Genomic DNA, 13,233 nt, shown 5'->3' on the forward strand with positions numbered 1-13,233 from the left:
AATATTTTCAATTTGTGAGTTCTGATTGCTTTTTATGATGGTGCTAGATTGGTTTCATAAGTAGCAAAAGAGATAAAAAGAGGCTCATACTGATAGAAATATTTAGATTCTTTGGAAATAACTTGATTTACTTTTCTTTAGTTGCTTGCGGCCAGCCCCCTGTTGTAGAAAATGCCAAGACCTTTGGAAAGATGAAACCTCGTTATGAAATCAACTCCCTGATTAGATATCACTGCAAAGATGGTTTCATTCAACGCCACCTTCCAACTATTCGTTGCCTAGGGAATGGAAATTGGGCTATGCCTAAAATTACCTGCATGAACCGTAAGTGGTACTTTAGAAGGAATGGACAACCGTGCTATAACAGCTACTAGACACCATTTTACAGCTGCGGTACTGGTAGTTTAGGGTATGGAGCAAGTAATATTGTTGTGTTTTCTTTCTTTCTTTCTTTTCCTTCCATGTAGCATCTGCATACCAAAGGACTTATTCTAAGAAATACTTAAAAAATTCCTCCTCATCAAAGGACAATTCAATAAATACATCAAAACATGATCACCGTTGGAGCCGAAGGTGGCAGGAGTCCAGGCGCTGATCCCTATAATGGCGAACATGTGTTTTCATCATTTCAGCCAAAGTCCTAACTTCCTGTGCCTTTCCTATCACCTCGAGAAGTATTATCCGTTGGTCTGGATTTATGGACCACCGTTCAGTCAGTTGGGGGTTGCTGCGCTCCCCAAACATCTTAAAAGAAAGCATTGGCATTCAAAAAGAGAGCAAATGAGATGAAAGAAAACAAGGGCAGAGAGAAACCATTTACAGCCTATCTGATGTCTTCAGTTTTCTGTTTGCCTCCAGTGCAGACCATTTTATAATGTATACCAGCCTACTGTACTATTTAAAAAGCTCCATTTCAGCACCAATGGCAATGTAAATAAGATGATTTAATGTTGATTTTAATCCTGTATATAAAATAAGAAGTCACACTGAGTCCTGGCATATTTAATGATGATTATGGAGCCTCCGCGGTCTTTAATCATTGGTTTGGCTGCTTTGGGTAGTTTGTTTAGGCTGGAAATGGTTTCACGTGCCCTTTGACTATCAGCAAGACTGAGGACGGCTCTTCCTGGACAACTAACAAACACAGAGTCTTGTAGGCCACACTGCACCATCTCGGCCTTAGCTGCAGTTGGCTTCACGTGCTGCTGAAGCCTGGCTAACGGGACCTGATGGGATGAAGGACTGCAATGTGGAACTCTTCTTTGCTGCATTCCTTTTTCTTCACTTACAAGAAAGGCCTGAATGGAGGACTTTTCTCTGATCAGGAGCATTTTTAGGGGTCAAAGTGCTAATTATTAACTCAACCAGGTCTACTTTTTAATGGCTTTCGTAACACTAACTTGCAAGGTTCCAGATCAACACATTTCAAATGGATATAGACCCAGGGCTCTGGAGGGTGGGGGATTGTTAAAACAACACACGTTCAAAGAAAGAAATTTTGTATATATAACCATTTTAATCTTTTATAAAGTTTTGAATGTTCATGTATGAATGCTGCAGCTGTGAAGCATACATAAATAAATGAAGTAAGCCATACTGATTTAATTTATTGGATGTTATTTTCCCCCAAACCTGAAAATTGACATAGCGTGCTAGTTATTTTTCAGTGTTAGCCTTTGTGCTTCTCTCACACAGTTTGGAACCATATAATCTTAGGTACTTTGTCCCTGATTCAATAATGTGATGGATAGAATGCATCAAGTGTCTATTATGAAAAGAGTGGAAAAGTGTATAGCTTTCAGCAAATGGTGTTTGCCGATTCTAAGCAAGGAACATATATATATATATATATATAGACATAGTTAGGTGTATGTGTTAAAATGTCTTCCTATCACCTCCCACTCATTTTCTCCCCTTTATTTGAATAAACTGACTGCCGAAGATGACTTTGAACTATTATCCACTTAATTTAATGCTTAAATAAACATCTGTCATGAAAAGAAGGCATTTAGGAGTCTTTCCCTAATTTCAGTAAGAATAATCTTAAGAAAAGTAGACAACGTAGGAAATGCAGATAGCAAAAGAACAGCCCCGACATTGATTCTTTTCACGAAACCTTCTTTTGTTGAGAAGGTAGCACAGTGGCTACAACCATTCACAGTGTCTTTGAGCAAGTTCCCTGGTTGTTGCATTAACTGTAGTCCACCACCAAGTGTTCCAGAGCACAGAGCAACCGTGTGTGGCCCTATTAGGTTTTACTTTCCCCTCTTTTATTGCAATGCACATAATACTTCCTGTATTTATATTATACCATGTATAGTGTAAAATGTGAATGATTGTGTGTGTTTTTTTTGTGAATGAAAATCTAAAAACTTTGTAACTTTTTATACCTGCTTTTGTTTCACCAAAGAAACCTAAAGTCCTTCTTTTACTATTCTGTGACTGGTCTGGTTATTTACAACTTTAAATCCTGATGTGCACCAACATTTTTACATTCTGGTTCCATCACGAGTACAAGCTGCTAACATGAAATGATTTTGTGGCTAACAGAGAGATGATTGTATATGTCACTGCAAAAATTGACATAATGATTCCAATACTGTTTACATCTCCACACCTATGCATTAATCTCAAGTATTAAAGACATGTGCAGAAGGAGAAGTGATAGCTCAGATTTACCAAATGCTTTCCACGAACCAGGTTGAGTGTTTTATGTGCATGGTCTCCCAATAAGCCTTTGGGGGATGTGCCATTACTCTGATTGATGAGGGATCAAGTGTAGACAACCCAAGTCATTGTCCAAACTTAATAATTACTTTGAAGTGGATGCAGGTAATCTTTATAGCCTGCATGACATTCTCAAGAAAAATATAAAATATATTGTTTCCAATTATTATACATTTAGGAGGTAAATTGACTGGTTAGAAGATCATATCTAAATAATGATCAGAAGATGTCAAGTTCCTATCCACCATTCCTTCATTTTTCATTCATTTACTATTTATTATGTACTTACTATGTGCCAGGTACTGTACTAGGCCCTGGAGATGTAGGTCTATGCCTACATAAATTTTTATACTGGATACAACCCGTGGGATTTATTTTACAGCCAATTCTATTCAGTATCTTTATTGATAACTTGGAAGAACAAATCTATTATATGCTTCGCAGTTGTACAGAAGATATAAAGGACAAAGGTGAGTTGAAACTTATATCAAGGTTTCTTTCTGGGAATGTCAAAGGTGTAAGGAGAGTGGGGCAGGAATAGATTCAGAAAATCTTTTCCTTGCTGAGCTTGTCCTTTCCATGTGCAACCTGTCATATCTTTTACACAGAACTGGAAGCAGAAATTACCCAAAAGAATATATAAGAATTTGCATGTTAATAATTTCATTAAGCAAATATTTATTGCTTTAGGTGCAAATAATACAGACTGTGAGATGTTCCATCACCCAGAATACTGGACAGAGTGAGAAGTTTAAGGAGACCTGCACTACTCGAAGTCAGCTGGAGGTGGCTTTCTATTCATGTCTAAAAGCAGGGTTGCATATGGGGGGGAGGGGGGAGAATGTGCCCCTACTACATAGGTGGCTATTTAAGAAGAGGTGACCTTTCAGGGCAACAGATATGGAGAAGAGGTAAGAGAGATTGTATAGGGAAGGGCACATCATTTTAATGTGATAACCAGTGGACCTTTGCCAATCTTAACTGAATTTTCAATACTGTGCAGGAAGTAGGAACTGGATTAGCTTTGAGCTAAAAGCCCAGAAATCATAAAACATGTAAAATAAAGTTATGGAGTTGGGAAATGGACAGAAAAAAATGTAATAGGTTGCACAGAATTTCAGAGTTGATTTTGTGCATTACCTGTACATGAATACCTGCCAAGAAAAGGATCCACAGGAGAAAATGTATTTTAGATGAAGGCAAGAAAATGTTATCATGTAGCTTCAATGATAACTTTAACATCTTTTAATGTGTTTCTCTTTCCTAATATTACAAATGCAGTGAAGTAAAAGGCCCACAGTGATACTTTTGTGCTGATATGTGTGCATCCTCTTTTTATTGTGCTGCAATTGCCATTTGCTAAACAAACCAGAATTCACCCAGTAAGTCTTTTCTAAAACAAGCCTAAATGGAAAGTTTATCAAGTTCTTTGAATGAGTCATTCAAGATGGTATAATCTTTCCCCATTATTACTCATTTCTGTATGCTTGGATCCCAGCTGGACAAGAGAGAGCAAATGCCAAACAAGAACAAAAATGGTTTTTGTTGAGGTGTTTACAGAATAAGCAAATGCTGGCTTTAAATTGGAATTTAACTCAGAGTTCCATCTAATCGTCCCTGTTGAAGATTAAAAGTGATGTCTTAAGGCAGTAATTCTTAAATGATTGTTTAAAGTGTTTGCTCTAAAATAAAATTTCCATTATTTTTAAGTTGTCAACCAAAAATGTTTTCATCATAAAGTTAGACAATTGTAAAGGATGTCATTTGGGGGTATATTTTAAATATTGTCATTCTAAAATTAACATGTAATATCAGTCTTACAAATACACTCAGTGGAATCTAATTACCATAATGATTTGAATACTACTATCATCCATTAAACATTGCTTCCCTTTATGAGCCCATGTGCCCCTTGGAGAGTTTGGGGTATTCCAAGGGTAAGCAACCCTGCTTTGGAGACCACTGCTTTAAGATACACAGTCCTTAAAGTACTCTCAGATTTTTAGTATCTTACCTATCTGCATTTATAAGCATGTGTTCTCTCAGTTGGCGGTGATTGCTTTCCAAACTTAGAATGGGCCTCTGGTTTTCCACGTCAGAAAAGCTTTTCTGTGGGGAAAACGGGATACAACAGCATGATTAAAATGTTTCGTTTCTTACTTCTAGACCTGAAAGAAAGTTTGAAATGCAAGAATCAAGACACATTTGAAAATTAAGAAATAGAAGTAAAAAAGATATATTATAAATTCCCAGCAACAGTCAACCAGGAAAAAGAACTTCAGATTCAATGGGGAGCCCTGAGAGAGGTGTAGGTGGGATAATCCTTGGGAGAGAATTGATCTCTAAATAACGCCATTTCCTAAATCCAATCACCCTCTCCCATTAGCCAGATTGAACTCACTGTTCATTTAGTAATATATAGTGAGTACTTACCATGTGCCAGACACTCTGCAAACACTTTAAAAAATATCTGTTATAAACAAGACTAGAGGCCCAGTGCACAAGATTCGTGCACTTGGGGTATGGGGGTTCCCTTAGCCTGGCCTGTGCCCTCATGCAGTCCGGGAGCCCTCGGGGGATGTCTGACTGATGGCTCAGGACCTTGGACATGGGCCTGCTGTCAGTCGGACATCCTTAGCACTGCCATGGAGGCAGGAGAGGCTCCCTCCACTGCTGCTGAGCTTGTCAGCCGTGAGCCTGGTTCATGGCTTCTGTCTGAGCGGCACTCCCCTCTGTGGGAGCGCACTGACCACCAGGGGGCAGCTCCTGCATTGAGGGTCTGCCCCTTGGTGGTCAGTGTGTGTCATAATGACCTGTTGTTCCACTGTTTGGTCGATTTGCATATTAGCCTTTTATTATATAGAATAGGCCAAGTCCTTGTCCTTAATGGCTCTTATAGTCTAATGGGAAAAATTAGCAATGGCACTAAAACAAGAAGAGAGCGGATTTCTCAAAATGTTGTTGCTAAAGCCTTCATTATTGGCCATCTCTTTGTTCTGCTCTCCATCATTACCTGGTCCCTTCATAACCATGGCCTTAACCACTTTCTACCTTGTGGTAACTTCCATATCTCTTTCTTTTGTGTGATGGGTATATATTCAGTTGTTGGATTTCACAGTTACATTGAACTCTGTATGTTCCAAATTGAACGATTATCTGAACCTCTTCCTAACCATCTACACATTAAAAAAAATCTAGGAGTCTAAAAGTCATTCTGGACTTCTAATTTAATGCCAATATTCAATCAACCACCAAATTCTATTAATTGTACTTCCAAGATTCTCACAGCCATCATCTTCTCTCTAGTCCACTCTCTTTAATATCTGGTATATTATTAATATAGTAATATTCTAGATCCACGTAGAAATATAATCTTTTGAACTAATATGCAAAAGGGCCTGCCATTCTCCAGGTCAGAATTTATCAGAACCTATTGCCTACAAAATAAAATTTAATTCTGTATGCATAGCAAAATATTTTGGAGGCAGAGGGAGATCATCTATTCTAGGCATCGTGTGCTTAAGATGAATGGAGAAATTGATTTAGTAATCCTAAATAAATCAGCCATTAAGTTTAAGTTTTAGTTTTTCTCTCAGATTAGTTTGGCTTCCTATTCATTCTCTGATCCAAAGTCAGGCGCCCCTCATACAAGGCAGAAATGGAAGGCCAGAAATGCTATTGAGTGGGACATTTGCCTCTCCAGATACTCTCTCCACCCTTCTCCTCCTGCCTGTGCCCGTGGACTGACTGTGTAGATTGCTCCTATTGGGTTCAGCCATGGGGAGCAAGCCAGGCAGGAGATCAGAGCAAGAGACGAGTGACGGTGGTGTGTGTCCCCTTGGCTCCCTCGCAATCCTGTGGGACTGCCATGTGATGCTTCTATCCCTACAGCAACATCATTAGCTCCTAGCAGGCCCCCATCTCCACATAGACCTCTCTGCCTCCTGGTTGCACCACTGCTCTCTCACCTTGACCCTTCAGATCTGGGGTAGTAAGAGCTCTCCACTGTTATTGGCCCAAGGGTGCTGCCCTATAAATTGTGATTTCCCTAAGCTGCCTGCCTCTGTGAACAGTCCCTTTATTGTGCTCTCTTCAATTTATCCAATTTGATTGCGTCACCTGTTTCCTGCTGGATTCCAAATTGATAAAGTGTTTATGGATGCCTTTTTCAGAGACATTTTGGGATCAACTCAGTTCATATCAATCATAGGAAGGGCAAGCTACATTACAGTCTAGAAGTTCTACATTGGTTCCCTTGGGTTTCTTCCGTAGCATCGTATTGTGTGTTTTATGAGGTCAGGTCTTTAGTTCCTTCCTTACAGCCACTAAACTCTAAACAGGTGATTATTGCAGCCTCAGCTTCGCATAAACAGAGCCATACTGCAGACTGGTTGGTCCTGAGGCTGTGTTCTCTGGCTCACGTTTCCAAAATAAAATGTGGTACTCCTCAGCTTGAGATCACAGTCAAGTTCAGTTTTCAATCCTTGTTTCATAATTAGGAGCAAAGAGTTGGAGTCAAGTTATACATGTGCATAACACGTTTCTCTGGGACTGAACCTCAAGAGTTTTGAAACTTTATGGCTATAGGTGGGGAAAGTGGGAAGTGAGGGAAGGGAGATTGATATTTGGAAGCAGCCAGCCTGTTTAGTTTCTCTAGATAGAGGTGTGCCTTTATCTTTCAGGGAAGGTTTCCCCCCTTTGTTTATGGGGGAGCTGTTCCAGGGGATCCTTAAGTTATACAAGTTTAAGATCAAGATCCTACTTTGGAAGGAATTTGTAAAAGAAGGAGCTGAGCTGTTCTGCATTACGAAGTAGATGTTATTCTCTTCTCTTAAAAAAAAATGCTATATTTTTAGAGTAAACTTTTACTTTAAAATATTCTCTTTATTTTTTCTGGGATCTTGATTCCAAGGAATGGAAAATATTGGCAGAAGGGCCTTCCTCTGTTGAGGAGAGAAGCTGGCTTCAGTAACATGATGGCAGATGTGCGGAAATTGAGAGAAACCTCTCATAGAGATCTGGGGAGGAGCCTACAGAGTCTGCCATAGGCCAAGAAACTGTACAGTTTTAAAGTGCTGCTTGGCTATGCTTTATGATTCCTCATGTCTTCAGGATAGTTTTGGTAAGACTTAACTGAGCTTTCCAGAATTAAGAGGCGGGCCATGCCCCCATTGGGGAAGGGTGGAGAGGTAGAGAGATCAGCAGTAGTCTTAGCAAGCCCAGTACAGATAGTGTGATGTGATCATATACCTGGCACCAGAAGGCTGGCTGGGGACAGAGTGACATGCAAGGTAGATTTATGGAACAGGGCCATGTGCCAGGAATGTTTGGGGAAAGGAGTCTGCAGAAATTTTCATATGTATTTTTTGTCAAGTAACAAGTGGTCTTGGGAATATTGTTTCAGCCCTAAAGGGAAGTGCAATTTCTTAAAACTAAATTTGAGAATATCTGTCTTTCATAAAGCTTTGTTTTAAGTAATATCTTCCATGCTTAACATATGGTAATACTTTTGACTTTTAATTTTGAGTCTCTTCTTAAAATATGAGGTAAATTAACAGATACTTTCATTTTGTATAAGGATATGCATGGCAAAAATAGTAATTTGGGAATTTAAAAATAAATATCATAAGCAAGCAAAAAAAAAAAGTAATCCAGCAAAATAAATGGAAGAAAATTAGCCAAGTAATTTCAGAAGAATGACAGTAATACAATAATACCATGGTTTTGGAAAAGGATTTAGGAAAGGAAGAAGACTTTCTGGGATGTTTAGAAGCTATGCTAATCTATGTAGAGCCAGACATGTCATTAAAAAGCAGGCATCGGGATTTGGCGATGCTCTGATTATGAAAAGAGGAAAGAAGAAAAACATTAATTATAACATTTTGCATACAGAGTTAGGGAAAACTACAAAGCATTCAATGCTAAAAAAGAGAAGACAGTTTACCTGAAAAGCCAAGAAATAGGTGAAGCTCATTAGCAATAATGTTTGCTTGAGAGTTTGATTGTATAAAGATGAAAAAAATAGAATAATTTTTCATTAAATGAGGGTTTGGAAACACAACAATAATGGTCAGGTCCATCCACTAAGGAGAAGTTTCAGGAGAGAGACTGGACCAAAGAATGAGAGATGCTGAAATAACTGAGAATGAACGGGCCACGTGCTAAGGCTGGAAAATACGCTTCCAGGCTGAAAACAGCATGAAAGGTAATGTCTACTGAGTCATTCCCTGAACCACACGTCTATGAGACACCATGGAAACACTTTTAGGTATTGGTTAGTTTAAGTCGTGGCTCTTTTGTTGTTTTTGTGACTATCTCACCAAAGTGACCCTGTTCATTGTAATTGTGTTGGAAAATACAGAAATCACAAGTAGGAAAACAAATGTTCAAGAGAATATCACCTTGAGATGACTATTTTTAACCCACGCGGTCGCAGAGAGCTCAGTAACTGTGTGTAGAAGGCACAGTTTATCGTGTGCCGGTCAAGCTCATACGTGGATTGCCCTCTGTTTCTTTTCACAAGAATGTAAGCCAGTGATGGTGAACCTATGACACGCGTGTCAGAGGTGACACGCAAACGCATTTTTTGGTTGATTTTTCTTTGTTAAATGGCATGTAAATATATAAAATAAATATCAAAAATATGCCTTTGCTTTTCTATGGTTGCAAATACTGTATCAAAAAATTTCTATATGTGACACGGCACCAGAGTTAAGTTAGAGTTTTTCAAAATGCTGACATGCCGAGCTCAAAAGGTTCACCATCACTGATAAGCTCAGGGACTCCCCTGTTTTGATCATCGCCATGTTCCCAACCTGCAATAGTGCCTGGCATGCAGCAGGCACTTGATAAATAATTGCTCATGGAATGACTCAATCACCGGTCTTATTATTCATGTTGATTTTATTGGCATTCCTATTTACTGATGAAGAAACAGATACACAAGATTACAATGAAATCTTAGTGCATACAGTAGGATGTACACCCAGCAAGTCTGACTTTGGACTTGTTAATATATTTGGTTGATACTCCTTAGCTCAGTGGTTCTCAACCTGTTCACAGGGGTCGCCTAAGACCATCGGAAAACACATATATAATTACATATTGTTTTTGTGATTAATCACTATGCTTTAATTATGTTCAATTTGTAACAATGAAATTGGGGGTCACCACAACATGAGGAACTGTATTAAAGGGTCGTGGCATTAGGAAGGTTGAGAACCACTGCCTTAGCTAGAGAGAGAGCCTGTTGAAATGGAGGTCAGTGGGATGAAGTTAATAACACCAAACTGAAACTAACCTTGCCACAGGTGCGATCAAGTACCAGTTACGTTATATTCATTGGGCAGGTCTACTAATGAGCAGCATCAGAAGCAGAGGACAAAAAAAAAGGGGAGGAGGCATTTGTCCATGTCTCACCACTCTGCTCCAGAAAGATGCCATCCACACTTGTCTGTCACCTACGTCAGAGGCTGAATGGCTTAGCAGATGAAAATTATACTGACTACTGGAGTCTCTAGAACATCAGACAAGAGAGTGTTTAGAAAAATACAATTGCAATTGATGTCTACCTGAGCCTGCAGAGTCAGAGTGAATGTCAGCATCATTTCATGCTGGATGTCAGTACATTGTGACTTTCACTCTCGCCTATTTAAGCAAAGTAGATATTTTCCATCAGAACAGAATTGGAAAATATGTAGCAAATTTTCATGCAGCCATTTAACTTGGTCCAAATATCGAGAAATTATTGTGTGAAATTAGCCAATACAGCCCCCATTACAGCATTCATAGCAGTCACTGGTATGCTTTTATCATGTGTCCTGAGAATGTTTATGCAAGTGTGTGAATATGTGAATTTTTGAAATCAATGTAGAGATTAAGTATCCACCTTTTTGCTTTCAAAGAAAGTGTAGCAGAAAAAAATATGGAAATAATGTGCTCCAAGTTTTCACAACCTTTGATATCCAGAGTTAGGCAACTAATGTAAAAGCACAAACTTCCTTGTTTTTGCACTAATTTTTTCATTTATTGCTAAACTCATTTTTTCATTTGTCCACAAATAGTTTTTGAGCAGGAACTATAGTCCAGGAACTAGTCCACTTAATTTATTGGATTCATTTAAGACATTATTACATTGTCACCACAATGAGACAAGGCTCTGGTGGTTTTTAGTTGTTGCTCCTGAAACATCAAAGTTTTCAACTGTCCACACATGATTCAAGAATATCCTACACCTGAAAATACTATACATTCACTTTTTTGCCTCAGGATGAACGACATTTCATAAAGCAAACTTTGTTGGAAACAAGAAATAACGTGTAAGTTTGGAATGGAAATAAATGTTTGGGGGTAAAAAGGAAGATCTGTGTTCAAGCAGCAAGTAGCTTGCAATGATTTTGTGGTACATAAGGACTTTCTTCTTGAAAACATTGCCTCAAATATTTCTTTTAAACACACGTCTTCTGCCATCTTGCATGTAGATTTACAGTCTACTGACATGGTGCTGATGTTCCTGCTCTCCCGCCTTCCATTGGCAGTGGGGAACTGGCTACCTTTGCTCCAGGCGGACGGTACACTGTGTGGGGGCGGGGAGTGATGCCAGATCACAGACAATAGAGGCAGATTGCATGTGGTGAAAGCAGATCTGCCTGAATCAGGACTCATAGAACCAGGCCCCTGTATCTCCATCTACTGTCTAAGGGGCTTCTTGAGACTCGGTCCCTGTGAGACTCAGTTTGCTCACATAATGCAGCAGGTTCCAACAGGACCTAAGTGGTGGTTAGCTCTGGTATGTCTGATACAGCATGAAGAGATGATTCTCAGGAAGCGTGTTTTGTGAGCACATTCCTGTGGGTGTTTTCATTTCACTAACACTAAGGCAGTGGTCAGCAAACTCATTAGTCAACAGAGCCAAATATCAACAGTACAACGACTGAAATTTCTTTTGAGAGCCAAATTTTTTAAACTTAAACTATATAGGTAGGTGCATTGTTATTAACGTAATTAGGGTACTCCTAAGCTGGTCTTTGCTAAAAACATCCTCAATCTGAGGGGTCGACCTCAGCGAAGGTACCCCGACTTCTTCTAACGCCACTTCTTCAAAATAGACTCGCCCAGGCCGAAAACCGACTTCTGCGCATGGGCCACGAAGTTTCAATCGCACTGTATGTGCGCACCTGCACGTGGCATTTTGTGGAAGAGCCACACTCAAGGGGCCAAAGAGCCGCATGTGGCTCGCAAGCCACGGTTTGCCGACCACTGCACTAAGGGAATGGCTTTCCTGGTTTGTTTTTATGGTGAGGAAGTGAGAGGACATACCCCACCTACTCTGTCACTTGAGGCAGAAGCTGGAGGAACTATTTTTATTAGAGACTCCAAAACCAAGGCGATGCAGTGCTGTGTTTTAGGACAAAGGGACAAAAAGTGACCAGTAGGTAAGGGGAGAGGCGGGGCAAGTAGAGTGGCTCTGGCACTGTGCGGGCTGCAGGGAACATATCCCAGCAGTAGAGGGAATGTGGAGACACCCAGAAAGGAGCAGAGGCTACTTTGGGAGCTAAGGACGCTGTGAGCTCTAAAGAGGCAAGAGTCAGACTCATTAAGTTATTTCAGCGACTGTGATTTTCTCTGAGGTTGTTCCGGTGAAAAGGGCAGTCGCTGAAGCCAAATGTGGTTAGTGGAAGTAGAGCCCTTCATACCATGAAAGCTTATCTCAAACACAGGTATATAAAGTGGATAAAAGTGGGGTTCTCTGTGTTGAAGTGGGGAGAACCAGGAGCTGCCTGCTCAGCTCACCAGGCATCTGCATTTTTGCAGCCCCTCCAAGTACTTCAGTTTGCAGCCAAGATTGAGAACCACTGTCTTAGCACAGTGCTTCGAAACTTCAACGTACCTGCCAGTCACCTGGGGATTCTGTTAAACTGCAGATTTGACTTCAGGAGGTCTGGGATGGGTCTGGGGTTCTGCATGTCTGACAAGCCACCAGGCGATGCTGATGTTGCTGCAGGTAAAACACATTGTGAATCTCAACATCTTGGGGCGCTGGTTCTCACACGGCAGTGGGCATCACAATCTGCCAGAGTGCTTACTAATGAACACAGACACTGTGCTCTGCTCCCGGTTTCGGATTCAGTAGGTCTTGTGTGGGGCCTTGGGATGTGCATTTCTAATAACTTTGCAGGCTTTACAGCTCTGGACATGATCATGTGTGGTGGTGCTCTCAAACCTGGCCACATCTGGCAAACTTACAAAGCATTCTCAGGCTAAGCACCTCCATCCCTCCCCTCCACCCCACCTCCACGGTCCCCACTCTCAAGGCCTCATAGGTCAGATGAGGACTTCAGATTTTATTCCACATATAATACTATGTACTAGTTATCTCTGCTTTTAGAAATAGCTCATGACTCAAAAGAGTTTTAAAGCAGATCACTGATGAAATCCTGACAACGGAACAAGACTCCTTTATATGGATAATGAACAATCTGTATGCGACAGACACTGTCTTTATTA

General features: G+C 40.2%; 1 protein-coding gene across 3 annotated transcripts in view; it reads left to right on the top strand.

Annotated features, from left to right (window-relative positions):
* Positions 1 to 2,431, top strand: part of VCAN (versican) — a gene marked incomplete at its 5' end in the record, with an annotated part of 94,385 nt that extends 91,954 nt beyond the window's left edge. For all 3 annotated transcript variants that reach the window (XM_081090395.1, XM_081090397.1, XM_081090396.1), the window contains 2 exons: positions 142 to 324; positions 468 to 2,431. In XM_081090395.1, the coding sequence (XP_080946521.1) occupies positions 142 to 324; positions 468 to 595 (311 nt within the window). In that variant the 3' untranslated portion in view covers positions 596 to 2,431. The remainder of the gene's footprint in view (positions 1 to 141; positions 325 to 467) is intronic.
* Between the last annotated feature and the right edge of the window lie 10,802 nt (positions 2,432 to 13,233).

The sequence above is a fragment of the Myotis nattereri genome (genome assembly GCF_964212035.1).
Source record: "Myotis nattereri genome assembly, chromosome: 4".
Lineage (NCBI taxonomy): Eukaryota > Metazoa > Chordata > Mammalia > Chiroptera > Vespertilionidae > Myotis > Myotis nattereri.